The sequence below is a fragment of the Bos mutus genome, chromosome 14 (assembly GCF_027580195.1).
Source record: "Bos mutus isolate GX-2022 chromosome 14, NWIPB_WYAK_1.1, whole genome shotgun sequence".
Classification (NCBI taxonomy): Eukaryota; Metazoa; Chordata; class Mammalia; order Artiodactyla; family Bovidae; genus Bos; species Bos mutus.
The window spans coordinates 69,141,844-69,164,558 of NC_091630.1; the positions used below are offsets into that span (position 1 = coordinate 69,141,844).

The following is a 22,715-nucleotide window of genomic DNA, read 5'->3' on the forward strand; positions in this document are numbered from 1 at the left end:
CGTGCCCCGGAGGGCCAAGCCGGCCGCGCAGAGCTGAACCAACGGTCCTTCCCCCAGACTGGAAGTTTCTCGTGGTAGGCCTACAGAGCCGACGCAGAGCTGGCGGCTGGTTAGGCTGCTCGAGTCCGCCCCTCGTCTGCGGGCGTGTCTTCGTACTCAGGTGCTAGACGTCACGAACCGGGGCACAGGTCGGGGTTGGGTATACGCCGCAGTCTGGGCAGCAGGAGCGAAGGGCCACTTCACCCTGACTGGCGGGAGGAGGCAGAGAGCTGGACGCAGCGCGCGTCGCACTCCGTCCGGCCGCCGGACACGGGAAAAGTGCCGGCCTCCGCTGGGTGTGGAGCTGCGCTGGTCCGCGCGGTCTGCGAGTTCTCCTTAAGGCTTTCAGGGGAGGGCGGGGCGAGGGGCTTCTGGGGCGGGACCAGGGTCCCTTCTGCTTTCCTTTTGGTTCTCTCCAACCGCCGCAGAGACTCTGCGCCAGTGAGCAGAGGGCGGTTTCCCGGGCGGCTCCGCCAGCGTCCGCACCCCCAAGCTCGCGGGGCACAGCGCCTTCCCGACCCCGCGCACAAGCTGTGCCACGTGGCCTTGACCCCTGCGACTCCCCTGCAGCTCCCGCGGACGAACGCACGGATCGACTCGCACGCTGGAAGCCAATGAGTCGTCGGAGACTCACACTGCCGAAGAGCCTCGTGCGCCATGCCATCCCCGCCCGACTGGCCCCCGACGCCCTGCGCCCTACGACCCTCGCCCTTCCCGCACCCTGTGCTGCACGCTCTCCACCGCCTGACCCGCGCGCTGCTTTTCCCGGCCTACTGGGCCCTGGACCAGCTGCTGGGCTGCTGGGCGCCGGCCGAGAGCCGGAGCGAGCAGAGCTGGCTGAGAACCGCCGCAGGCGCCGGGGGCGCGCTGCTGCTGCTGCTCGCGGCCCTGCCCCTGACTCTCCCGGCGCTACTGCTCTGGCTGCTGCTGCAGGCCTGGCGCCGCCCCTTCTGCTACCAGCCTCCTCCGCAGTGCTGGGCGCCCCCTGCGCCCTGGTGCCCCCGCACTGAGCCCGCGCGCAGCTTCGGCTTCTTCAGCGCAAACCTGTGCCTGCTCCCCGACGGGCTGGCGCGCTTCAACAACTTGCCGCACACGCAGCGGCGGGCCGCGGCTGTGGGCGCCGTGCTGCTCGCCGGCCTGCGGCGTTCGCCCTATGAAGCTACGGGCTGCGGTTCGCCAGTGCAGGCGATGCCGTGCGGGGTGCTGACAGGCGCCATGCCAGCGAGTCTGGACTTCGTATGCCTACAGGAGGCGTTCGATCTTCGCGCAGAGCGACGCCTGGTTAGCCTCCTGGCATCTAATCTGGGCCCGGTATTGTACGACGTGGGCACATTCGGCCTGCAGCCCGGCCTACACCTCAAGTTGCTGGGCAGTGGGCTGCTGCTGGCCTCGCGCTATCCGCTGCTGCGCGCCGCCTTCCAGTCCTTCCCCCACGCACGTGGCGAGGATGCTCTGGCCTCCAAGGGACTACTTTCCGCGCAGGTACCTGTCCCCTGTACGCGGCGCTCCCAGACCAGGGAGGGGCGGGGCTTGGAGCGGAACACGGGAAGGAGCGCCAAGGTCCGTGGTGTTGCAGGCGCAGCTGGGCATCCTGGACGGGCGCCGCGTCGTGGGCTTCCTGCACTGCACACACTTGCACGCGCCCAGCGGTGAGCCCTGCCGGGTTCGTAAGCAGGAGGCCCCTCTGCGTGGCGGCGGCGGCGAGTCCCAACCCTGGCCAGCACCTCCCCTCCTTGCAAAGTTTATGCACTGCCCCAGCCGCCGCGAGTCCCTAGGTGGGCTAGCGGATCAGGATGGGGTGGGGCGGGGGGCGAAGCTGGGTGTCCAGGATGCGGACACCGGCTCCTCCGCCCCGCCCCGCAGAGGACGGGCTCCTGCGCTGCAAACAGCTGACGGTGCTTCTGGACTGGGCCGAGCAGTTCGAGGCGGAGAGCCGCCAGAGTGACGAGGCCGTGGCCTTCAGCGTGCTCCTGGGTGACCTCAACTTCGACAACTGCTCGCTAGGTAAGACGGCCCGCCCCCCCACACACACACCCCTGCGCGCGCGTGCACACACACATACACACACACTCACATACACACACACACACCCCGAATGTCACCTCTCCACAGACCACCAGCAGGAACAGGAGCACCGGTTTTTCAGCTGCTTCCGGGACCCCTGCCGGCTGGGCACGCGCCGGGAGCAGCCCTGGGCCCTGGGTACGCCGGGGCGGGGCAGCCGGATGGGGGCGGGCGGACCTCAGGCGGGCTCCGCGGAGACGCCCACTGATAACGCCCTTCCCCGCCCACCCCAGGGACGTTGCTGAGACCCTCGGAGCTCCGCCGCTCCGTGGCCTGCTCGCCGGAGATGCTGCGTAGGTGAGTGGCTACCTGGGAGTCAGACAAGGTCGGGAATGAGGGCTGCCCTGACCCTGGTGACACGGCCTCTCCTCAGGGCCCTGGAGCAGAAGAAAGGGCGCCGCCGCTACCTGGCAGGCCCTCCCCGTGGAGGCCCCCCAGCTGAGTCCTGGCGGGGCCGGCGCCTGGACTACATCACCTACCGCAGCGCGCCTGGAGGCCTTCTGAGCCCGGTAAGTGCCAGAGCTCAGGGTATGGGCCTGCCGTGCTGGGGCGACTCTCCAACCTGCCTCCCGCCCTCCAGGAGGTGGAGCAGGTGACATTCAGCACTGCCCTGGCCGGGCTCACAGACCACCTGGCCGTGGGACTTCGGCTCCGAGTGTCCACATCCTCCTAAGGCCAGCTTGCAGGAGACAGGTGCCAGAACGGGTGGAAAGACGGACGGTGACACAGAACGTGAGCCTGGCCAGTCGCCAGGGGAAACGGCGACTTCAGGGATCTTTATTGTGTGGGACCTCCTCACACAGCCTCCTGGGCCCTGCGGTACTCATACACGCTGCCCCGCTCCGGGAAGGCTAGGGGCTGCAAGGGCGAACCTGGCAGTGGGGCGGGGTCTTCCGGGTCCCCGTAGCCCCCACCGCCTGGTGTGTGCAGACAGAACACGTCCTGTGGAGCAGAGGGGCAGGATCAACCTGGGCCTGGCGCTGCCCTGCCTCCCGCTGCAGGCCCCATCCCCACGGGGCAGCGTGTCCATATCGGCCAGCTTGGACCGCGGAGCCCGGGTCCTCGGCCCTTATTTTTTTTTTTTTTCGGCCCCCTATTCTTGCAGGAGCCAAATTAAACTCGGTCTCCGCTTATCTCCACAATTCCATTCACCCTCTGTGGGATGAGGGCCACTGGGGTGGGGGAGTGAAGATGGGACAGGCCAGGCCGCAGTCCTTACCCCGGGGTACACGGGCACCGAGGTCTTCCCACCCAGGTTTACTGTCCGGCCGTCCTTCCGGATGAGTAGGTTTAGGCCCCGGGCACCAGGCTCACCCCCTGCAGGAAGAGGCAAGGTGGGAGTGGCCCAGGAGGCAAGGAAGTGAAAGATGGGGGAGGGGGGTTGTTTAGTGGGGAAACAGGAGGACAGATGGGACAGGAGGTGGGTGGGGAACAGAATCCCCACGGCGATAGGGGCTGGGCGTGGCGGGAGGGTGGGGGTGGGGGACCACTTACCCATCAGGCCATACGGCTGGAAGGCGCGGCGCTCAGTCAGCACGGACAGCAGCGCCTCCTCGCGGAAAAGCAGCTCACGGATAATGCCATCGCCGCCCCGGAAGCGGCCGCGACCCCCGGACCCCAGCCTTAGCTCGAAGCGGCGCAGGATAACCGGGTACCTGCACGGTCCTGGGCTCAGCCCAGCCGGCTCCGCCCCCGCGCCGCCCGGCCCCGCTGCCCAGCCCCGCCCCCCGCCCCCCACCCCAGCCGTCACCTGCTCGTCACCTGCTCTCCAGGATCTCGGGGTCGGTGATGCGCGTGTTGGTCATGTGGCTGTGCACGCCGCTGCGCCCGTGCCAACCCGGTCCCGCGCCCGCACCGCCCGCCACCGTCTCGTAGTAGCCCATGTGGGCGTTGCCCAAGGTCACGTTGTTCATGCAGCCCTGGCAGGGGCAATGGGTCGCTGCGCTGGCTGCGAGTGCAGCCCCTCCCTGCCTCCCGCAGCCCTTCCCCGCCTCTGGCCGCACAAAGCTTCCCCTGGGCCCACCGCACCTGGGAAGCGGCGCAGGCCCCGAAGGCCCCCAGGATGACGTCCACCACGCGCTGCGACGTGAGCACGTTGCCGCCCACCACGGCCGCGTCGGGGGAAGGGTCTAGGATGGAGCCTTTAGGAATCACCACGCGCACCGGAGCCAGGCAGCCCTGAGGGCAGAGGGCGGCTGTCAACAAGGAGGGGGGGTGCGGGGGTTTGTGTGGAGGGAGGTACACCACCTGCTCCCTAAGATCTAGCCGACCTTGAGCTGACCTCTCCCGGTCACTGAGGGTGACCCGGGCTTGGGATGGAGCCGCTGTCCCTGCACACAGCACAGCCCCGCGCACCTGGTTGAGTGGAATGTCGCGGCCAACCAGACAGCGAAGACAGTAGATGAGCGCAGACAGCGTGATGGCCCGCGGCGCGTTGAGGTTGCCGAACACCTCCGGCCCTGAGCCGCTGAAATCAAACACCGCGCTACCCTGCCCACCAGAGTGGGGGAGAGGTCAGCAGCCCGGCAGGTGTGCCCGTGATGCCCGAGGAGGTACCCACCCCCTCCCAAGACTGACCTGACTCATGTTGATCTGCACTCGGAGTCGGATAGGGGAACCGTCGTCCATGTGGTCCTCTGCAGACACCTCCAGGGGCAGGCCCCGGGCCTGCCGGGCAGTTCCAAAGGCCCGGAGCATGTCCCTCACAGCGAGCTCTGCGTTTGCCTGGTGGGGAGTTCAGCATCAGCCATGTCCCTTCCAGGTGGGCCAGGTGCCCCTTCCTCCTCTGCCCACCCACCTGGGGGCGAGCACAGAGCTACCCGCTCTGCTGCCCCCGGCCCACCTGAATGTGGCCCATGTAGGCCTGCACCACGTCCAGGCCGTACTGCCCGATGAGCTCGCCCACCAGCTGGATGCCCTTCTGGTTGGCCGCCACCTGGGCGCGCAGATCCGACAGGTTGTCGTGCAGGTTCCGTGTCCCGCTGCAGCCTGGAATCTTGCCTGGCGCCCGCAGGGCTTCAGTCACCGCTAAATGGATGGGACCGCCACTGAGCCACCTGGGAGTCCCAGGGCCGCCTGGTGCCCTGCTCCTCTGCCGGGGCACTGCAGGCTCCACGTGTTGGCCCAGCACTGGCTCCCTACTACTCTGCTGACTCTTCCCCCATCCGCTGAACCTTCTCATCACACCCCAGTCCCCCAGGGCACCCTAGAATAGACAGGTAGCTTTGCTGTGACCACACATGGGCTGGAGGTAAGGGCAGGGGCAGGGGGCAGGTTCCCCGAGCAAACTCTCCCCACCACCTCCATTCCTCCTGCCCTACCTCCCACTGGCCCACTCTCCAGCCTTTTCTAGGCCTCCCACCAAGAGGAAAAACCACTTCCCTTATTTAACCCCCCCTCCCCACCAGGGCCTACCACTCGCAGCCACAGCCAATCACTTTGAAAGAGCATCAGCATGGCTGTCTGTTCCCCCATCCCTGGCCCCAGCAGACCAGGACAAAGCCTCCACCCATGGCAAGCAGTACAGGTTCGACCCCAAGGACCACTCCGTGCCTTGGGAAAGCGCCTCTCCTGAGTCTGGGCCAGGATCCTCTCTGAGGCTCCCTGGCCACCGGGTCCTCTGCCTGTCCATGTCCCTCAGGGGTCCCTGCCCTCTGCCCCCACCCCGCACTGACCCAGGCAGCAGCCAGGCCTCGGCCCCTTTGTCTGTGTCCTCACACCCACAGCAGCACATGGTCTGGTCACCCATCACCTGTTCTCACTCTGAGATGCCCCCGGGGGTCTCACCCCTGGCAGCCTCACACTGGCCGTCCTGCCCCCAGGTCCCACCAAAGCTGCTGCCCCACCTCCTCAGCAACCACAGAGCCAGAACCTCCGTCCTACAGCTGTCCAAACTTCATTCCCTCCCCCATGCCCAAATCCCACCAGACACCAACCCTGACCTCCAGACCACCTTCACCCTTGTCCCCAGCTTGAGGCTCAGCATCCCCCAGGGCAGGAAGAGCCCTCACCCCACCCCACAACCACCTGGCCTGCAGGCCATCCTCCGACCCTCTATGTACTGCATGTCAGCAAGTGCACCAGCAGACCAGCTCGGGCCCAGCTGAAGCCCTTCACAGCTGCCCCGCCACCCATTGCCCTGACCCAGGCCCATGGAAGTTCTCCAGGAGCCTGTAGCCCCTGGCACCCCTGTTTGTCTGCAGCCCCCAGACCCAAGGCAAACCAATGTATGAATTATAAACAGAAGCAGCTGCCCACCTTGAATTAGGCTTCTCCCTCTCCTGCACCCTTGGGTGTCCTGGCCAACAACCCACCCCCAAACCACTGAGGCCTCCCTGGGCCCAGGCACAACTTAGCTCAGCTCCTCTGATTATCTCTGAGAGATACTGTGCAACCACTCTGTGGGGTCACTGCCTGGCTACCCCAGCCTGGAGGCTGGCCTGGGGGGAGGGCAGGTAGGAAGCAGCCAGATGTACCAGCCCAGTGCCACTCACCCTCTTCCTGGAAGACTCCCCCATGCACAAGTTTGAAGGAAAGGAAGACCGCGCCCTCCTGCTGCAGGCTGGTGGAGTGGGGGGGCATGGAGCCTGGTGTGATGCCCCCAATGTCTGCATGGTGCCCACGGCTGGCCACATAGAACACAGGCCGTGTCTGACCCGGCCAAAACACCTAGGGGTGGGAGCAACGGTCAGCAGCGCCGGTGGCCCTCCTCCACAGGTCCCTGGGCAGTGCCCCTCACCGGTGTGATGACAGTCAGGTCTGGCAAGTGGCTGCCCCCCGCGCTGGGGTGGTTGCTCAGCAGCACATCGCCGGGGTGGAGATCAGCCCCCAACTGCTGAATCTGAAGCCAAGAGACAGGTGCAGAGTGGGGAGGGGGAAGGGCTGAGGGGTAGGGGGGTCAGGGGAAGGGGCCTCCCGAACCTGGAACTGCACCGTCTCCTGCATGGCACCCAGGTGCACAGGGATGTGAGGGGCGTTGGAGACCAGCCCCCCGTCGGGCCCAAAGAGGGCGCAGGAGAAGTCCAGACGCTCCTTGATGTTGGTGGAGATGGCCGTGCGCTGCAGGATGCGGCCCATCTGCTCTGGGGGCACATAGTGACCAGATGCCCGCTGGCCCCATGTTGCCCACAGCCCGGCCTGGGTACAGAGGGGCGGGGCCCACCGCCTTCAAGGCCTCTGAGTCCCAGACCCAGGACCCGAAGCGGGTGATGGTGACGGTGTACCTAGACACGTGAGGACGTGGCCAGACGTCTTGCTCGTGCCAAGGGCAGCCCTTCCCTTCTCAGCCCTGCCCGGTGCCCCCATCAACCCCACGCCCTGCCTCCTGCAATAAGAACCCAATGTTAGTGGCCCCAGCAAGCACCTAGCCTGACCCTGAGCCTGGGTTCCCTGTGCAGAACCCAGATCACACGGTGCTGGGAGGGCAAAAGCACCCCCCTGCCCCAGACCTGCAGGTGCAGCAGGTCCATCCCAGGGCTGGGGCCACACTGCCTGCCCCACTGCTCAGAGGCTCTGCTTCTGCCCTTCCCCCGATCGCACTTTCTCCCTGCATACCCCTGCCAGGCACCCCAGCACACACTGCCCAGCGTGCAGACCCCCACCCTGCACCGCAGGGAGCAGGTGAGGGAGCAGGACTGTGCAGCCACTCACCAGCAATGCTCATGAAGCGGTGGGAGAAGATGGAAAGGTGGATGGGGTCAAGCTGCGTGCCCACCACGCTGGCTGTCTCAGCCCCCACAGAGATGCGGATGTCCCCAGTCTCAGTCACCTCTGCCTGGCAGCCTGGCTCCACCAGGATGGTACTGGGGGCAGGGGAGCAGAGGGGCTGGAGAAGCCAGGCCAGACCCCACCCAACCAGGGTCCCCACATACCCAGGCCAAGGAACATCCCAACCGTGAAGGGACCCCAGAGTCCTCCAGACTCCTGCAGCTGGGGCCAGAGGACCGACCCACCCCCACCCCCGCCCACCAGGGCCCCACAGTTCACCCTGGGCCTCACCCCACACACCCCCACCCCAGCCAGGCCTCAGCCCACCTGTTGCTGTCAATGATGAGGCAGGGCCCCTGAAGCTTGTGCCCACAGCCCAGCTCTCCCAACAGGTACACAGGGGTCTCCTGGTAGCCCCCCTCAAAGTAGCACTGGGTCATCTGAGGAGGGTGTGGGGTGAGCAGGGTTCCAGGCCCAGAGCTCTCCCTGACTCCCCCTCCACTCCTGTCCTCACGTCCCAGTGGCTGTGGGTGGGTGGGTGGGCGGGTGGGTGGGCACACGTGGGATCACTAACCTTATCTACCCGGGGAGGCCCACTATGGGCTTTTGGGACGTCCTCGAGGCGAAGGCTGCTGCTGCCGGTGCCCCTGACCCGCACGTCATCCACCACCACCGGCCGCTCGGGAATAATGAAGCCGAACTCCCTCATGTACCTGCGTCCCGAGGGGACTGTCAGGGGCGGCAGCCAGGCCAACCCATGCGCCCGGGCTCCTGGGAGGCGGAGGTCACATACCTCTCCACAAAGGCTGCCCCAAAGTCACCAGCTCGGGGTGAGCGGGCACTGGCCGGGTGCTGGTGGGCAGACACCATCAGGGCGCAGTCCGTGCCCTGGTAGCGCAGGTGCAGGAAGCTCTCGGTGCTGATCTGGGACCTGCAATGGTGGCAGGTGGGGGTGCTAGCACAGGGGGCCAGGTGGGGGCGCCTCCTGCCGCTCTCAGAGCCTGGCCCTCCCCGACTGCCACTGACGGGACCCCAAGTGAGGTGGCCTGGTAGCCCCCAGAGCCCCACCTGGGGAAGCCCTGGGCCCGCAGGGCCTCCACACACTGCTCCTCCAGGCGGCCCAGCCTCTGGTCCAGCTGCGCAAAGGTCTCGGGAGCATATGGCAGGGAGCAGGGCTCCTGCGCCTCATGCACCACATCAGCCAGGGCCAGCCCCAGCGCCGACAGCAGCCCACTGTGCCTACAGGACAAGGACGGCAGAGCGGTGGGTACAGTGTCTCCCAAAGTGGGCCCCCTCCCCGGACCCATGCACTGCACCCAGACACACCTGTGAATGTGCACAGTGTCCATGCCCAGGGCCCGGGCAATGGCACAAGCATGCTGCCCACCAGCTCCCCCAAAGCAGGCCAGCACGTGGGCCGAGGGGTCATGACCTCGTGCCTGGGGAACCAGAAGGGGATCAGTGGCCCCTACATCCACCTGGCCCCCCCAACTCCCCCTACAGGCAAGGGCAGAGGTGGGCGTACCTGCGTGAGTGCACGGATGGGCCGACACATGGCCTCGTTGGCCACACGCACAAACCCCATGGCCACCTCCTCCAGGCTCAGCGGGGAGGCCGGGCAAGGCCCATTGGTCAGGAAGCTGTTGACCTCCGTGGCCACAGCCTCCAGGGCCTTTCGGGACGCCTCCGGGGACAGTGGCTGGTCCTCTCCCGGCCCAAAAATGCAGGGGAAGGAGGCAGGCAGCAGGCGACCCAGGACCAGATTAGCATCCGTCACTGTCACAGGGCCCCCTGGGAGGTGTGGACAGTGTGGGGGCTGGGGGCTGTAGGTGGGTGCCAGGCGTGGCCAGTGGGGGTGGGGCTGGGGGAGGGGCTGGGCTGTGCCGGAAGGGTCTCAGGGAGAGTATGCCGGCGCTTACCTTTTCGGTAGCAGGCGGGGCCAGGGTGGGCTCCCGCAGACTCTGGCCCCACCACGAAGAGGCCCGACCTTTGGAGAGGGGACTGGCGTTGGAGGCGGGTTGGGAGGCGGGTTAGGAGGCGGGGCTGGGGGTCCCCGCACAGGTGCAGGATGGTACTGACCTGAAGAAGAGGCGGGAGCCCCCACCGGCTGCCACAGTGTTGATATCCAGCTGGGGGGCCTGGAGGGTGACACCAGCCGTGCTGGCCTCGAAAACATGCTCAAACTCGCCAGCATAGCGGCTCACGTCGGTAGACGTGCCTGGTGGGGGTGGGGAGCAAGGACACCCAGATGCTGCCCAGCCCAGCAACTGAGGCCCCCGGACCCCACCCTCGGGCCCTCATACCTCCCATGTCAAAGCCGATGACTGGCTGGCCGCCCTCCACCCGGTAGGTGGTGGCTGAGTAACCAACCACGCCCCCCGCAGGGCCGGAGAGCACAGCGCGGGAGCCGCTGAAGGAGTCCATGGGCGCCAGCCCACCGTCGGAGCGCATGAACAGCACCTGCACGTCCTGTGGGCAGGCGGGCGGTGAGGGGCGGGGTGGGGCGGGCCAGGGGCGGGCAGGGAGGGGGGTCTCACCTTGAGCTGACCCTGGAAGCCACGGCGGAAGCCCTGCACGTAGCGCTGGATGGTGGGCGTGAGGTAGGCGTCAGCACAGGCCGTGTGCCCCCGGGGCACAATGCGCACCATGGGCATGGCCTCCGAGGACAGCGACACATGCGTGAAGCCCAGTTCCCGGGCCAGGGCGCCCACCTGCTGCTCGTGCTGGGCCCACCTAGGAGGACCGAGCGCCACTGAGACCCAACCCCGCACGCCGTCCCGCCCCCCACCCCCAGCACGCCGGCCCGGCCCCCGGCCCCCGCCCCGCGTCCCCGCCCCACCACAGCCCACTCACGTGTACGAGTGCATGAGCACCACGGCCAAGCTGCGGATGCCCCGGGACAGGAGACCTTCCAGCTTCCCTCGCAGGCCCCCCAGGTCCACAGGCTGCTGCACTTCCAGTAGGTCCCCTGTGCAGCCTGCGGGGAAGCCGCGGGGTCGGGGTCAAAGGCTGTCAGTGCCTGCTGCCCCGCCCCCAGCACTTGGCGGCGCCGTACCTTTCACGGGTGTCCCAGCACCCGGCTCCCCTCGATAGAGCACCACCCGTTCGTCCACTTCCAGCACCTCCTCGTACAGCGTCTCGGGCATGGGCACGGCCTGAGGGCGGGCAGAGGCTCAGAGGGGGCCCAGGCCTGAGGGTCCTTGCTGGGGTCCTGCGTGGATGGGGCGATGCAGGCAAAGGGGATGTGTCCCAGTGGGCAGCCCCAGGAGACACAGTCAGACGGGATGGTCCCAGGAGACAGTCAGACTGGGTGGCCCCAGGAAGGCCCACCCGGTGTGGCTTTCTGCCCCCCAGGTATCTGAGTGCCGTCAGCTGTCTGCCCTCACAGAGCTGCTCCATCCCAGAACCCCCCAGAGGGGCGAGGGTCAGCGTCCAGGACAGGGCAGAGTGGAGGACAGGCCCAGGACAACACATGGCCACTCAGGGCTGGGGGGGACTCAGTGTCCCACCATGAGTGTCCAGAACCTGTTATCAGCTGTGGCCTTGGGCTAGCACTGACCCTTCCAAGGACTGCCCTCCCTGAGAGGCCTAGGCACCCCAGGGAAAATGTGCTCTGCGGAGTCAGCCACCGCTGAGGTGGATGAGCTCACCAGGTCAAAGAGGTCCGCGCGGGCCTGGGTGCCCACGTGCAGCAGGTCTCGGAACCCGCGCGTCACCAGCAGTGCCACCCGCTCTCCCCGCCGTTCCAACAGCGCATTGGTCGCCACCGTGGTGCCCATGCGGATGCTGGCGATGCGACTGGTGTCCAGGGGCCGGTCCCGCGGCAGCAGCACGCCCCCCTCCTGGAACCACGTGGTCAGACTTCAGGCCTCTGGCCCAGAGACCCCTCCACCCGCCACCCTGCCCTGCCCACCTGCTCCAGGACGCGGCGGATGCCTTCAGTGGGGGCGTCTGCATAGTTGGCAGGGTCTTCTGAAAGCAGCTTTAGGACCCTCACGTGCCCCCCTGGGCACTGGGCAAAGACATCTGTGAAGGTGCCTCCACGGTCGATGGCAAAATGGAAGCGCCCCTCCGGGCCACCCATGGTGATGGGGCTTGAGTCCAGCAGCGACTCCTCAGCCGGCAGTCCTGGGAGAACTGGCCAGAAGCAGTGGGTCATCCATAGGCGGGCAGCCCTGAGCAGAGCTGGGACGGGGAGAGGACGGGATTCCGGGCCCAGAAGGGGCCCTGGGTGGAGTCAGAGCTGGGCAAGTCCGGTCTGGGCCTAATGCCCCCTGTGCCTACTCCCCAGTTCCAGTGCCCAGGGCTGCGGCGGAAACCCAGGGCCTCCTGGAGCAGGACTTTCCGAGGAGGAGGTGCAGCAGGAGCCCTGGGGCTGGGGTTTCTGGACCCTTTAAGCAGGAAGAGGCACTTGCGTTGGGGGCAGGTGAGAGAAGGCTCACTGCCCGAAGGCTCGACCTTGGAGCAAGAGGGGACGGGGACCGGGCGGAGCCTGCGCAGACGGCCGGCCGGGGCCGGGGCCGGGAGGCGAGGAGGAGCGCGCGGCGGGGGCGATCGGGGGCAAGGGGTGAGGAGAAGAGCGGGGAGGGTCCCCACCTGGCCTGTCGGCTCCGGGTCGCTCGCCGTCAGTTCGGCAGCCTGCCCGCGCCCGCCCCCAGCCCGGAAGCGGGACCCGCCCCCCGCACGACCGGTCCCGGCGCTCCGGGCTCTCCGGTTGCGTCAGGATCGGGCGGCCCGGAGCCGTCCCCTCCCTCGGCCGCGAGCCATCCCGAGTACGGCGGGGCGGGGCCGAGCTGGGCCGGAGGGCGGTGGGCGTCTCCTTGCCGATCCCCGCGGAGGCAGCCCTGTGCCGGCGCGGCCCCACCCCGCGGCCCGGCCCGCGGGCACCTGGGCTCGGCGACCGCCCGGCCCTCCGCCGGCTCGGAGCTCGCTGGGTGTGGACGCCCCGGGAAGCCTCTTCCAGGCGCCCCGGGAGAGGGGAGCAAGCTGCCCAGACGACCTCGGAGTGCGCCCCAGCGCGCCGCGGTTGCAGGGACGGGGGAGTCGGGGAGCGACGCGGGAGGCTGGAATTGAGGGTCCTGGCAGCCAGGAGTTCGAATCCTGGAGAAAGCCTTCACTCTCCACAGGCGCTGTGGGCAGGGGGCCCTCCACACCACCCTCCCTGGCCGACCCTGCGGCACTCGTGCTGATGTAGCCAGACAGCAGGTCAGTCCCGTGACCACCAGGGGGACGGCTGCCCCTCCCTGGCGTGCTCCTCTGTGGACTGAAAGCTGCCTGGCTGCCTGCCCAGGTCTGAGGTGGGCTCAAGCTGTGAAGGGCTCTAGAAAAGGAACGGTGGGGGATAGGCGGTTTCCCAAGAGCAGCAGCAGGTGAAGGGGGCCCCCTTACCTCAGAGATCAGGCAGACAGGGGGCCAGACGGCTAGGGACATCATCCACACCCTGGCCCCTGGCCCACCCCCGGCTTTGCACTCCCTTGCTGGCCTTTGAAGCTGGTCCCAGGAGGAGAGGGGGAAGTGGGCTGCTTTAAGGGCACAGGCTCCGGGCTGCACGCTGGCTGCGGCAGGGCTCCCCACTGACCGGCCTCTAGCCACCTCAGTGTCCCCCATATGTTGGGGGGTTGAAGGGCAGCCACATGGCTCCCTCCCTTTGGTCCACCTCTGCTGCACCCCTGAAAGAGCCCCCGTTCCAGACCCCCCTTCCTCCACAGCCCCTGTCAGCACCTGACAGGACACGGCCCAGGGACACAAAGGGCCCCCACTTTGCTACACGGCTGAACTGGTGGAGCCTGTGGCCCCCGCAGAGTCCCCGGCCCGGCGTGCACCTCTCTCCACATCCTTGAACTTGATGGTTCTGCGCCGGGGGAGCCGGGGACTGGCAGCCACCTCAGCCAGGAGCCCGGGGCCACAGAAGCTCAGGCTGCTTCCCCGGTTCCTGAGCACCAGCTTCAGCTCCTGGTTCTCCTGGATGAGCTGCACCAGCCGCCGCAGCTCCTCGTTTTCCTGTGCCAGCCGCTGGATCTCCTGCCGCAGGCCCTCGTAGCTGCTGAGGAGGGACATGCCCGGCAGCGGTGGGCAGCAGCTGCTGGCGGCAGGCAGGCTGGCCAGGGGGCAGCGGACCCTGCCATTGTGAGGTCAGCGGCTCCCTACCCCCCACCGCAGCCACATTCCGGGGCTTCAGAGCCAGCACCCAGCAGTTCCGAGCACCCTGAGCGGGGCACCTCCCGACCTCTGGCCTCTGGCTCATGAGTAGAGGAGCCCAGATCTGCCCCAGACTTGGGAGTCCCTCCCGGAAGCCCCTCCTGGTGGACAGAAGGTTCTGGGTCCCAGCCTAGCATGGTGGTGTTGCAGGAAAGGAGCTGAATGATTCAGGCGTCCCTCCTCCCCACTGGCCACCCGCTGCTCATGCCAGGTTGTGGGGCTGGGTCCCTGGGCACAGTCCCAGAGGTGGTGGTGGCCAGCATATCATCTGAAGGGGGCAGGTGGGTGGACGTTTGAGCTGCCCTGAGGGAGGGGGTGTGTCTGGCCCAGCAGCAGCAGGAGCTGGACTGGCCTCAGAGACTCTGGGGGGTCAGAGCTTGGGGGCGCGGGGTAAGCTCGCAAGCACCTTAGGGTAAGCGCAGGAGGTCCTCCCGTGCGGATGGCAGGGAGAGTCATTGTCCCATGAAGGACAGGCACCCCAGATGAGGCACCATGTTCAGGGCCACAACCTCAGGGAACAGGGTGGGGCAGGCAGCAGGGAGGCCCCAGCAGTCAAGGACAGCAGTTCCTGAGGGCAGGGGAGCCCCCTCAAAGGCAACAACTGGGTTTGTACTTGAGAACATATGAAGGCCTTCCTTCCTTCTCCCCATGTGTTTTCTAGTGGGATGGTTCTGTGTAGTTGCCATTATTTTGAGTCATTTCTTCCATTATGATTTATTTCATGTCGTTTTTTGCATTTTGCGGGCCTGCTCACTGCAGTTTCCACTTGTTAGCCAGTAGTGCAGAGGAACCTAGGAAAGATGAGAAGACAAGGCCTCCCCCTCAACACCCACCCATGGGTCAGACCCCAACAGGGTGAGAGGCCAGGCAGAAGGACTAGCAGCTCCACAGTACGGCGGAGCAGGCTGACTCTCCTAGACGCCAAGCGTGGAGTCGAGGAGGACAGGGGAGGTCTCAGTGAGAAGTTACCTAAGAGTTCAAACACATTACCAGAAACGTGAAGGCTTAAAACAGCAGACATTTATTCTCTTCCAGCTCTAAAGGCCAGAAGTCCAAACTAAGTCTTATGGGCTAAAATAACAGATAGTTCCTTCCGGAGGGTCCGGGGGAGAGTTTGTTCTTTGCTGTGTCCAGTGGCCAGCACTCCCTGGCTTGAGGCTGCCTCACTCCACAACTCTGCCTCCAAGGTCACCTCTCCTGCTCTTCTGCATCCAAATACCTCTTTGCTGCCACCTTGAAAGGACCGTCATGTTTCCATGGGGGCCCCCTGGATACTCCAACACACATGCTCCTTCTCAAAACCCTTAGCTTAATCATATCTGCAGAGTTCCTTCTGCCACAGAAGGTGACATTCATGGTCTCTGGGAATCAGAACCTAGCTATCTCTGCAGGTATTCTCCAGCCTATTATGCCGGCTGGATGTGGGGCAGACTTGAAAGTGTTCCCCAGGTGCACCCTGATTCATCAGCAAAGGACAGCTCACCACTGACTTGGGAGCTGAAGCACAACCTTTGCCCAGCCGGTAGCTGAACGCTCCACTGACTCAGACGCGACTTCTCAGCAGCTGGGCTTAACTGTAAGAGGGGGTGGGGGCAGGCGGGGGGCTGAGTAGTACGTCGGAAGCTTCACACCGTGGAGGAACATACTCCACAGAACCGCTCCGACAAGCCCCAGAACTAATGAACTAACTGCAACAGCAACAAGGCCAAGGAAGAGCCCGCTGGTCACAGCCCAGAGTTCCTGCAACAGATCAGTAACTCTGCCAACTGGCCGCTGACCCCTCTTGGGATGGACCACCGCTGAGATGCATCCATGCTGCCCGGGGGGCCTGGGGCAAGGGCCAGATTCACTGTGAAGTCAGGAGGCTCAGGATCCCTCCAGGTCAGGGCCTCAGCAGAGTGTTCACAGGGTTGCACACTCTGTAAAATTTCCAAAAGCGTGTCATCACAGTGAGGTTAATTTTCTATTCCCACTGCGCCCAGCATTGTGTCATCTCTTCCCCTGCTGTTGGGGACGGGTGGGGGCATGGTGGGCTCTGCTCAGGCAGGCTGAGGTGGGAGCAGCTGCTCCCTGGTGTCGTTCAGGTATTGCTGTCATTCTGGTACAGAAGTGACTCTCAGGAACACAGCCGCCTCTCAGTGCTGGGCGTCACCAACATCAGGCTGATGGAGTTGGCTAATTTCTTCAATTCAAAAAACATCTAAAATGTGATAAACAGCCCCTAAAGACCCTGAAATCTTAGGGCTCATATGTAAAAGAAATCTGATAGAGGTTTTCTCAAATTTAACAATTCTGAGAATGTACACAGTATTAGATAAAGCTACCATCTGGTAGCTCAGATGGCAAAGAATCTACCTGCAACGCAGGAGACCAGGATTCGATCCTTGGGTTGGGAAGATCTCTTGGAGAAGGGAAAGGCTACCCACTCCAGTATTCTGGCCTGGAGAATTCCTTGGGGTCACAAAGAATCTAACACAACTGAATGACTTTCACTTTCACTTTCTAGTATTCTTGCCTGGAGAATTCCATGGGCAGAGGAGCCTTGCAGGCTACAGCCCATGGGGTTGCAGAGTCGGACACGACTAAGCAACTAACAAACACAGCTAAAGGGAGATGATTGGACAGCATCATCGACTCAATGGACATGCATCTGAGCAAACTCCAGGAGATGGTGAAGGACAGGGAAGACTGGCCTGCTGCAGTCCGTGGGGTTGCAGAGTTGGACATGACTTAGTAACTGAACAAGCTGAAGGGGCTGTTACCTGAAAACAACTTTATACCCAAGCTAGTTAAGTTATAAAAATAATCTTTGATTAAACATATTAGAGGGGAGACTAAACTATCCTCTTTTTATATAGAAGGGGACATCATGAAAGTGTCACCATCTTAAGAGGCCATCAGATTTTGTATCCACAAAGCACAGGGGAAACATGTTAGAGAAATATATCGGGAAGTTAAGTGAGGACATTATGTTTGTTTTTTGTGTTTTGTGATGTTTGTGATATCGGTCAACTTTAAAAATTTGTGTTGAGACCTCCTTGGTGGTACAGCCAGTGGTTAAGAATCCACCTTCCAATGCAAGGGATGCAGGTTGAATCCCTGGTCAGGGAACTAAGGTGCCACATGCTGCAGGGCAACTAAGCCCTCATGCTGCAAAGACCCAGTGCAGCCAAAAAAATATTAGTGTTCTGTGTTGGGACTTCTTTCCTCGCTCTGTTCCCTTAATTTTGGATATACGATCTTGTCCTCCTTCTTAAAAAGGGCCCTGAGATGGCTCTCCTTCAGAAGACAGTTGCAAAATTGCTGTGTCTGGGAACCTAGGTTTCAGGAGGGCTCCTGCCATTCCCCAGTGAGAGGGGCTCAAACCTCAACTCTTTGTACAAATAAATGTGCTTTATGCCGAACCCCTGCTTTCCTCTTAGGAGTCCAGGTACGTACCAGGCAGAGGGTGCCTATGACTGTGACCAGCCCCTATGAACACCCTGGGCCCTGAGTCTCCAGTGAGCTTCTCTGGTGGCCAGCATGTCACGCACCATGTTGCAATTTGTTGCTGGGTGAATGGAGAGTGTCCCCTGAGATTTCTCAGGGAGAGGACTTTGGAAGGAGGCACCTGGTTTCCTCTGACTTTGCCCCAGCAGGCTTTTCCCTTTGATTTTCATTAACATCCTTTCCCTTGAATCCTGGTCATGAGTACAATTCTGTGTGCTGAATTCTGTGAGTTCTAGTAAATAACTGAATCCAGGGCCACGGCTGCTCTTGGGGATCTTCAGCACAGCTCCCAAATCTGTATAAGCTTTATACCCCTCAAACCTGAATCCACCCAGGTGTGTATGCTGTGACTAGAACACAAAGGCCAGAGAACCAAGGGGTTCTCATTCCTGAAGTGCCCAGACCTTAAACCAGAGATACTACTGGGGGTGGGGGGTGGGGGCGGGAGAGGACACTTCCACGAGGGGCACAGCAAGGCACGCACTATGAAAAGAACAGCCAGCCCCCCCAGTCACTTTGGGCTCCTTAGGCCCAGAACCAACATTATTCTGATTATCCTGAGCTGCTAGGGCCAACCATGCAACAGGCAGGGCACCCAGGGGCTTCCACCTGCGTCAATGGACTACAGCAATCTTGACCTAGTGAGAACAGAAACACGAAGTGTCCACAGTGCTGAGAAAAAGGCCTGTGTGACTCCACCAGTAACCTGCTCAGTCCAGCTGAAGAGCCGAGGGTGAGGGCACTGAGCCAAACAGAGGATGACAGCCATCACGGCCATGGCCCAGACGCAGTGACAAGGCCTCGTGCAGCAGTATTCCAGACCACCTCAGAGGGGTCACTGTGCCTGGGACTTAGGCCCAAGCCCACCACAGCATGTCTGTTCCACCTGCTCTTCCCACAGCTTGACATTGAACTGCTCCTGTGGACGGGGAGGGGGCACCATGTCACCTCCCCTTGAGCCTGGCAGACCTTTGTGACTGCCTTGACCCAGAGTCTGGCAAGAGTGACACTACTGACTTCTGGAGGCTACGTCTTAGAACGCCACGAATACCCACTTTGTCTTGGGAGGCCACCTTGGTGCCGTGCTTTGCAGAAGCCCAAGCTGGATGGAGAGGCCACATAAAGGTGTGCTGTCTCTCAGAGCCCCAGTTGAGCCCTGGCCAACAGCCAGCACCTGCCACCAAAGACGTGAGGGAGGAAGGCTTCACGACAATGCTGGTCACCATCAACAATGACCACAGACAGGAAAGCCCCAAGTGCACACGGCCCTCAGTCCCTGTCAATGTCGCCTCCCTGTGGTCAGTGTCACAGCCCTGCTGATTTATCCTTCCACGCTCAAACCTGAAGCATGGGATCTGGCTTCTAAGCACTGCAGAGGAGCTGAATAATGCCCTAAGTTTAGTCCTAAGTTGTGTCTGACTCTTACAACCCCATGAGCTATAGCCCACCAGTCTCCTCTGTCCGTAAGATTCTCCAAGCAAGAAGACTGGAGTGGGTTGCCATTTCCTTTTCCAGGGGATCTTCCCAACCCAGGGATCAAACCCAGGTCTCCTCCACTGCAGGTAGATTCTTTACCAGCTGAGCCATCAGAGAAGCCCGAATAATGCAGATGAGGAGGGGAATGAGCTCCCTGATGGTGACCTTGACCACCAAGCAAAAGGTATCTGGAAACAAGAGGCAGCTGTGGAGGAAAACATTTCATCTCTCCTCCTGTGAGCCCCTCCGCTGTTCCAGGGCACTTGCATCAGGCCAGGAAATTCAAGAGGAATGGCAGTAACCCTCTGAAGGGGGAAGGATTATGTAACTTTTAACATTTATTCCAGGTGGGAAAGGAGGGAGAATGTAACTCCCACACAGCCTTCACTCAGAAAGTCACTGAACTGGGGTTCCATCCCCCAGACCCCCGGGACACACATCCACTGCCCACAATGGGGTGGTTGCTGGGTACATTCTACTTATTGATACTCGTATCAAGCAAAAAATTAAGAGTTCCACAGGATTACTTGGACAGATCTGATAAAGTATTTTTGAGTTAAATGCAGAAGTGTATGAAACAATGCCATTTTTAAAAATAAGAGTTCCAAAGGCCATTATATGGCTGTACATGTACAACTGTATATACATGTGTCTGTGTGTGACTTGGATGTAATTATGAGTGTGGAGAAAAACATGGAACCATTTTTTAAGCTATAGTAGATAGGGGGATGCGTGCAGAGAAAGAAGGCAACATGGAAAACTGAAACTAAAAAATCTGACCATGTGTACGTACAACATAAATATGTCTGCTTTTTAAACGGACAAATGTAAAACCTAAACGGTTAAAAAATTAAAAACAAACCAACCAACAAACAAGCGAACAGAGCGTATATCTCAGCTTGGGAGAACGCCTGCATTTATGATTGCGGAAGAACTTAAGACCTGCAGTGGCGGCTATCCTCGCAAACCTCGAGGGAGATGCCAAGCGTCAAGCAGAAGTAAAGGCGAGCCAGCGGCGCGGGGAGCGCGGGGCTCAGTGGAGAGGCAGAGGGAGAGGCGGCGGCGCGGCGGGAGCCCCCCACCCCGGGTCCCGGCAAGGGCCCGGGCCGGCGGCGACCAAGGCGGCGTGGGGCGGGCAGGCCCGGATGGTAGAAGGATCCGCTCCACGACAACCCGGTAAGAAACGACACGGCGACTCCACGTCCAGCATGCCTCCAGCCCTGCAGGCGCGAGCCCGTACCGCAAAAGGCCTCAGGGGTCCCTCCACGCGCCCCACAGCCGCAGTTCCGCACGGACCGGAAATGAGATATGGTGCCCTCGGGCACTCTGGGAGAATCGCAGGGCTCCAGAACCGGAAGTTGGAGTCGGTGCCCCGGAAACCGTAGTCCCCGGGAATCGGAAGTGGGGAATCAGTTCTACCGGGAATTGTAGTTCTGCCGAGCGCTCAAGCGGGGTTAGCGCCCGGGCAGCATGGCTGGGCTGGAGCTCCTATCCGACCAGGGCTACCGAGTGGACGGGCGGCGCGCTGGGGAGCTGCGCAAGATCCAGGCGCGGATGGGTGTATTCGCGCAGGCCGACGGTTCGGCCTACATCGAACAGGGCAACACCAAGGCACTGGCGGTGGTCTACGGGCCTCACGAGGCGAGTGGGCGCGCGCGAGCCGGGCTTCCTCCGAGGGCAACTGCGTCTGTGAAGGGCTACCAGGCTGAGTAGAGGCCTCAGGGGTGAGGCTGGCGCCCGCCGCCTTGTGGGGCCGCGGCCAAAGTCCTAACAGTGTCCTGCACGATGGTCCCTGCCTTTCCCCAGCGCTCGCCACTCCCCTTTGTTACTTCTAAAACCGCCAGGGCCGCTCCCACTCGCTCCCTCACCTCTCAGCTCCACTCCGACGTCACCTCCGGGTGATACCTCACCCCATCCCACCCGACCACCTTACCCACCCTTTACAAGTCAAGTTTCCTCCTTTACATCCACACACTTATCTGGTTTCCCGCACCCGCCTCCTCAGACATAAATTTAACTTATTTCTCACTGTTTGTCTCCTCACTGGAACATAAACTCCGTGAAGACAGAGAGTGTTAATAAAACCGCTTGGGTTTATCACCACTCCAGCGATGGAGACTTAAGGCCAGAGAGGTAGAAGCATGGCAGTCTTGCAGAGTAGAAAGGCTGGTGATGGGGAAGGAGGGGAGGGTAATTCCAAATGAGACTGAGGGATTTCTAGGGAAGCAGGAATTCAGGACCTTTGTAAACAGGGAAAAGATTCAAGATTTTTAATCTCACGCGTGATGGGAACCCTTTATAAGGTAAGCAGTATATGTATTGTGTAGAGGAGGTAGAATCAGACGATGTATGTAAACAGATTCTCATACAAAGGAAGCATGGGTCGGGAGAGGACGAGTCAAGAGGGGAAACAGGGAGGCCTGTCAGGAGAGAGATCCAGGGGCGATGGTAGCTTAGCGCCTGGCCCAATGGCCCTCCCTCGGGCTGTGTTTTGCAGGTAAAGTGGTTGCTTGTTGGGATGTTGGAGGTAGAGGGAGGAAGGGCCTGGCTCATGTGTTCTCCCCCACCCTACCCCAGATCCGAGGCTCCCGGGCACGAGCCCTGCCTGACCGGGCCCTGGTAAACTGTCAGTACAGTTCTGCAACCTTCAGCACGGGGGAACGCAAACGGCGGCCACACGGGGACCGCAAGTCCTGCGAGATGGGTCTGCAGCTGCGTCAGACCTTCGAGGCAGCCATCCTTACACAGCTGCACCCACGCTCCCAGATTGACATCTATGTGCAGGTGAGCAGGCAGCAGCCCTCAGCCTGTGGAGAGGAGAGAGAAAAGAGGAGGGGTTGGGGTTCAGCGGCTTGAAGGACTGATGCCACTGGGGGGTTCCTGCAGGTGCTGCAGGCAGACGGCGGGACCTATGCAGCTTGTGTGAATGCAGCCACGCTGGCAGTGTTGGACGCAGGGATACCCATGCGGGACTTTGTGTGTGCCTGCTCAGCTGGCTTTGTGGATGGAACAGCCTTGGCAGACCTCAGCCACGTGGAGGAAGCAGCTGGGGGCCCCCAGCTGGCCCTGGCCTTGCTACCAGCCTCAGGCCAGATTGCACTGCTTGAGATGGATGCCAGGCTGCATGAGGACCACCTGGAGCAGGTGCTAGAGGCGGCTGCCCGGGCTTCCCGGGATGTACACACCGTACTGGACCGTGTGGTCCGGCAGCATGTACAAGAGGCCTCTGTCTTGCTGGGGGACTGAGCACATGGCCACCCAGGCCCAGAATAAAACCCAAGCACCTTCCACTGTACTTTTATCTCTTCCCCACCGCACTTCCTTGCCCTTGGATCCTGGCCTGGTGCTGGCTCCAGCAGTGACTAAGGGTCCGCCCCCCAGACATGCACTACACACCCCTTGCAGTCAGTCCTGCTCACCCTGCTCATCAGGGTGCTTCAGGTGAGCACCCTGGAGAAGGGGGATGTCCCTGAATGAAGTGAGCAGCCTGGGCCAAGAAGGGTTCGAGGCAGCTGGGCAGTGAGACACAGCCTGGTATAATGAGCCACGCCCCAGGACCATGGAGTCTGTCATTCTTATCCCAACACATCCAGAGTCCTGAGCACAAGTCCTGAGGGGTGGCTTTGGGTATTCACCATGGTCATGTGGGGGCCGTGTCCCACATCCTCTGGATTGTGGCTTGGACTGAAGGGTCTCTTGCCCCCTTAGGAGCCTTTTGGGCCTGTCCTGCTACTTACCTTGGG

The 22,715-nt window shown here is 62.4% G+C and overlaps 3 protein-coding genes across 6 annotated transcripts; 2 read left to right on the forward strand and 1 right to left on the reverse strand.

Moving 5' to 3' along the window:
* Positions 1-15: 15 nt before the first annotated feature.
* On the forward strand, positions 16-2,820 carry LOC102275231 (sphingomyelin phosphodiesterase 5). The gene is made up of 7 exons (XM_070382558.1): positions 16-1,521; positions 1,616-1,814; positions 1,903-2,043; positions 2,152-2,241; positions 2,337-2,400; positions 2,477-2,612; positions 2,684-2,820. Exons 1-7 carry the CDS (start codon positions 697-699, stop codon positions 2,774-2,776), a joined length of 1,548 nt encoding a protein of 515 aa, XP_070238659.1. The 5' UTR covers positions 16-696; the 3' UTR covers positions 2,777-2,820.
* OPLAH (5-oxoprolinase, ATP-hydrolysing) lies at positions 2,812-12,544 on the reverse strand. Of its 4 annotated transcripts, XM_070382553.1 has the most exons (27): positions 12,406-12,544; positions 11,723-11,946; positions 11,460-11,651; positions 10,865-10,964; positions 10,663-10,786; positions 10,347-10,542; positions 10,113-10,278; positions 9,889-10,027; positions 9,729-9,796; positions 9,335-9,600; positions 9,136-9,248; positions 8,878-9,048; positions 8,603-8,740; positions 8,384-8,522; positions 8,137-8,249; positions 7,753-7,904; positions 7,024-7,184; positions 6,842-6,943; positions 6,597-6,771; positions 4,946-5,130; positions 4,681-4,827; positions 4,459-4,593; positions 4,132-4,281; positions 3,865-4,022; positions 3,598-3,758; positions 3,323-3,420; positions 2,814-3,045 (listed from the first exon to the last, which is right to left on the reverse strand). In XM_070382553.1, the coding sequence occupies exons 2-27, from the start codon at positions 11,891-11,893 to the stop codon at positions 2,899-2,901; spliced, it is 3,867 nt and encodes a 1,288-aa protein (XP_070238654.1). In that variant the 5' UTR covers positions 11,894-11,946; positions 12,406-12,544; the 3' UTR covers positions 2,814-2,898. The 4 variants fall into 4 exon arrangements, with proteins under 4 accessions (XP_070238656.1, XP_070238654.1, XP_070238653.1 ...); XM_070382552.1 differs by lacking the exon at positions 12,406-12,544 and having other exon boundaries at positions 11,723-12,337; XM_070382555.1 differs by lacking the exons at positions 4,459-4,593; positions 12,406-12,544 and having other exon boundaries at positions 2,812-3,045; positions 11,723-12,342.
* Positions 12,545-20,378: 7,834 nt separating this feature from the next.
* On the forward strand, positions 20,379-22,260 carry EXOSC4 (exosome component 4). Its single transcript, XM_005897851.3, has 3 exons — positions 20,379-20,613; positions 21,550-21,756; positions 21,859-22,260. The coding sequence occupies exons 1-3, from the start codon at positions 20,443-20,445 to the stop codon at positions 22,216-22,218; spliced, it is 738 nt and encodes a 245-aa protein (XP_005897913.1). The 5' UTR covers positions 20,379-20,442; the 3' UTR covers positions 22,219-22,260.
* The last annotated feature ends 455 nt before the right edge of the window (positions 22,261-22,715 follow it).

What these genes read in the sequence shown, in the direction of transcription:
- LOC102275231 (XM_070382558.1), top strand. Translation starts at nt 697, where the DNA reads ATGCCATCCCCGCCCGACTGGCCCCCGACGCCCTGCGCCCTACGACCC. An exon ending in CTTCGACAACTGCTCGCTAG is followed by an intron (nt 2,044 to 2,151) that starts GTAAGACGGCCC and finishes ACCTCTCCACAG; the next exon opens with ACCACCAGCAGGAACAGGAG. An exon ending in TCGCCGGAGATGCTGCGTAG is followed by an intron (nt 2,401 to 2,476) that starts GTGAGTGGCTAC and finishes GCCTCTCCTCAG; the next exon opens with GGCCCTGGAGCAGAAGAAAG.
- OPLAH (XM_070382552.1), bottom strand. Translation starts at nt 11,968, where the DNA reads ATGACCCACTGCTTCTGGCCAGTTCTCCCAGGACTGCCGGCTGAGGAG. An exon ending in GCTTCCAGGGTCAGCTCAAG is followed by an intron (nt 10,279 to 10,346) that starts GTGAGACCCCCC and finishes GCCTGCCCACAG; the next exon opens with GACGTGCAGGTGCTGTTCAT. An exon ending in CCCGAGATCCTGGAGAGCAG is followed by an intron (nt 3,759 to 3,864) that starts GTGACGAGCAGG and finishes AGGACCGTGCAG; the next exon opens with GTACCCGGTTATCCTGCGCC.
- EXOSC4 (XM_005897851.3), top strand. Translation starts at nt 20,443, where the DNA reads ATGGCTGGGCTGGAGCTCCTATCCGACCAGGGCTACCGAGTGGACGGG. An exon ending in TGGTCTACGGGCCTCACGAG is followed by an intron (nt 20,614 to 21,549) that starts GCGAGTGGGCGC and finishes ACCCTACCCCAG; the next exon opens with ATCCGAGGCTCCCGGGCACG. An exon ending in AGATTGACATCTATGTGCAG is followed by an intron (nt 21,757 to 21,858) that starts GTGAGCAGGCAG and finishes GGGTTCCTGCAG; the next exon opens with GTGCTGCAGGCAGACGGCGG.